This window comes from Manihot esculenta, chromosome 8 (assembly GCF_001659605.2).
Source record: "Manihot esculenta cultivar AM560-2 chromosome 8, M.esculenta_v8, whole genome shotgun sequence".
In the NCBI taxonomy this organism is placed as follows: Eukaryota; Viridiplantae; Streptophyta; class Magnoliopsida; order Malpighiales; family Euphorbiaceae; genus Manihot; species Manihot esculenta.
This window is the reverse complement of record NC_035168.2, coordinates 5,486,999-5,489,902: the sequence shown is the minus strand read 5'-3', so window position 1 is coordinate 5,489,902 and position 2,904 is coordinate 5,486,999. Positions and strand designations below refer to the sequence as shown.

Below are 2,904 nucleotides of genomic sequence, written 5' to 3'. Positions count from 1 at the left end.
TCTTTTTTTTATCACATCACTAAATTGGGTTTTTTTTCAAAAAAACTCATGTGAGATATGTTCAATCTGATTCCTCGACTAGATTGGCACACGCAATCTGAACTGGTTTGTTTTAGAAAAGAATCGGTGGATTTTAAATATGTCTTTTTCATTAGAGTCTGATGTAAAAGGCCCGACCATCACGAAGGATTATCATGAAATTTTCCTAATGGAAAAGTAGTGGACATAGAGAAAAGAGTGTAAAACTGTAGTTTATTGACTAGTCAATAACATAGAAAGATAACCCTACCCATCAAACACAATCAAAACCATAAGATTCAATCCTAGGGTTAAAAGCAAAGGTTCCTCAGCAAACAACCATGGACCTGCATGCACGTAATTTTGAAAAATATATTTTATATACAAAGCGTGGCTTGACTTTCTTGTGAGTATATATGAGGGAAGAGTTTAGCCTTAGAACATACGTTTCAACCATTTCTTTCTTCTCTGTTAAAGAGAGAAATTAAGAGGAGAGAAGAGAGAAAAGAAAAGAAAAAGCCCTTGCATTTCTCATGAACTGTGGAGTCGTACTGGGTTTCTATTGCTGGGGCTGGGAGTTCTTAACTGCCCTTCTTCTCTTCTCTGCCTCCTCTTAATCATTTTCTCACCTTCTCTTTTTGTTTTTTTTTTTTTTCTCTTATTTTCTTTCGTTTTCTTTCTGTTTCTTTCGTTTTCTTGCCGGATTTTCTTATGGGGTCTACAGCTTTAGATAATAATAATAGTAATAAGGGTTTCTTTGAATATGTTCGTAAATCAACTCCGCCTCCATTCTTGCTTAAAACCTACATGCTGGTGGAGGATCCGGCTACTGATCAAGTGATTTCTTGGAACGGCGATGGAACAGGGTTTGTGGTTTGGCAGCCGGCGGAGTTTGCCCGTGATCTTCTTCCAACACTGTTCAAGCACAGCAACTTCTCCAGCTTTGTCCGGCAACTGAATACATATGTAAGTTTCTGAAAATAATAATAATAATAATATAATAGACGTGCTCGTTTTAATTTTTGACCAATTCAGGTTACAAAGATTACACGCAGTCTACAAGTGATATTTTTAATTTTTTTATTTTTAAAAAAAAATTATTTTAAGGTGTTATTTTGGTCAAGTATTGACTAAAATTCTGCGTTTTAGGTTATTTATAAATTTTCTGGTTGTTGAATGAAAGAATAGGTGAAATGGTGCTATCTAAACCTACCCTTTTGCTGTTATGGTCACTTGGCCTTCATCATCCAATTAATTTCCCTAATTTCATGTCTTGTTAAAACATCTTACGTTATGTAAGAAGTTTCACTGTTCCTACTTGTTCATAATTTAATAGTTCAAGTCTTCATTTGTTTTTATTCATTCAAATTAAAAAAAACCCTTTGAATTCAATAAATATATATCCGATGCTAAGTCATGTTTTTAGCAGTTTTACATAATAAATTAGATTGAAATAAGTAATAATATATATAATTGTATGAATCATGCGTTCAAATTTTTCACTATATCTTCTTTACTAGATATTATTAAGTGTTTATGATACATATGCATCATCTCTTATAATCATATAAGGAGATTATTTCTTTGTATTACGAAGAAGATCAATATATATTTTTATCGGAGATAAGTACTATTTTCATGTATTATTATACTATAAGTATTCTATAATCTTCCATGCTTTACCTGTTGTTTTCTTGTCATATAGTCTTTATCTCCTAAATTCAAAGGTAAATCAAGTTCTTTTTAGTCCTCCAAGAGGGAAAAAAAAGTTAGAAACCTATTAGATTATTGAAGGTTTATTATTTAATCTATTATGTATGTGTTGTGATATGGCTATGTAGGGTTTTCGTAAAGTTACAACTAGCAGGTGGGAGTTTTGCAATGACATGTTTCGAAAGGCTGAAAGAGAGCTCCTTTGCCAAATTCGTCGACGAAAAGCATGGTCTAATAAGCAGCAACCAACTGTACCAATTCAAACTACACCACAAGATTCTGATGAAGATCAAAGATCGTCATCAACTTCATCCTCGTCTGAATACAGTATCCTAATCGATGAAAACAAGCGTCTTAAGAAAGAAAATGGGGTTTTAAGCTCGGAACTCACTGGTATGAAAAGAAAGTGCAAGGAGCTTCTTGATTTAGTGGCTAAATATGCACATTTTGAGAAAGAAGAAGAAGACGACGACAGCGATAAGAGGCCAAAGTTATTTGGTGTGAGACTAGAAGTTGGGGGAGACAGGGAGATGAAGAGAAAGAGAGCTAAGATTAGAGAGTGTGCAACTGTTTTATTATCTCAATCATGCAAATAAATTATATCAATAGTTAAAATTAATCAATCAATCAACAATGAAGGAAGCAATAAACATAGCTGTAGCTACTTGGAATTGAAGCAGCTTGCTAGATATATAGCATGAAGTAGATGTAGTTTTAAGTTAATTATAAGCTTTAATGGCTGCAGCAGTGAACTGGATATGTATCTATTTATACATGCACAGTGTTATGTACTTCAAAAGGATGATAATATTGGGCACAAGCCCTTCAATCATAAGGGTATGTCTTATATTTTGTGGGTTAATCTCCTGTTCAAATATATTAGTCTAATTTTTATTATTAGAATTAAACAATTTAATAAATTTTATCATATTCATGTATAGAAAATCTATATTTATATATTTTTTTATTAAAAAAATTATAAATAAATTTAAATTAAAAGAATTGTGGAACTCACGTGGAGTTATTTTAATAATTTAATTAAAGATTAATTTTGATTGAAAACTAATGATATCTCAACAACTTACTAACACCGTTAAAATAATAAAAAATATAAATTTTTTGTGTTGACGAATTTAATGACGTAATACTGATTTTCCAAAGCTCAAGTTTCAT

At 31.6% G+C, this 2,904-nt stretch overlaps 1 protein-coding gene across 1 annotated transcript; it reads left to right on the top strand.

The window, feature by feature from the left end:
- The first annotated feature begins 452 nt into the window (after positions 1-452).
- On the top strand, positions 453-2,593 carry LOC110620163 (heat stress transcription factor B-3). The gene is made up of 2 exons (XM_021763782.2): positions 453-984; positions 1,860-2,593. The coding sequence occupies exons 1-2, from the start codon at positions 730-732 to the stop codon at positions 2,325-2,327; spliced, it is 723 nt and encodes a 240-aa protein (XP_021619474.1). The 5' UTR covers positions 453-729; the 3' UTR covers positions 2,328-2,593.
- Positions 2,594-2,904: the final 311 nt, after the last annotated feature.

Coding starts and splice junctions, on each gene's coding strand:
- LOC110620163 (XM_021763782.2), top strand. CDS start 730: ATGGGGTCTACAGCTTTAGATAATAATAATAGTAATAAGGGTTTCTTT. Junction 985..1,859: donor TCCGGCAACTGAATACATAT/GTAAGTTTCTGA, acceptor ATGGCTATGTAG/GGTTTTCGTAAAGTTACAAC.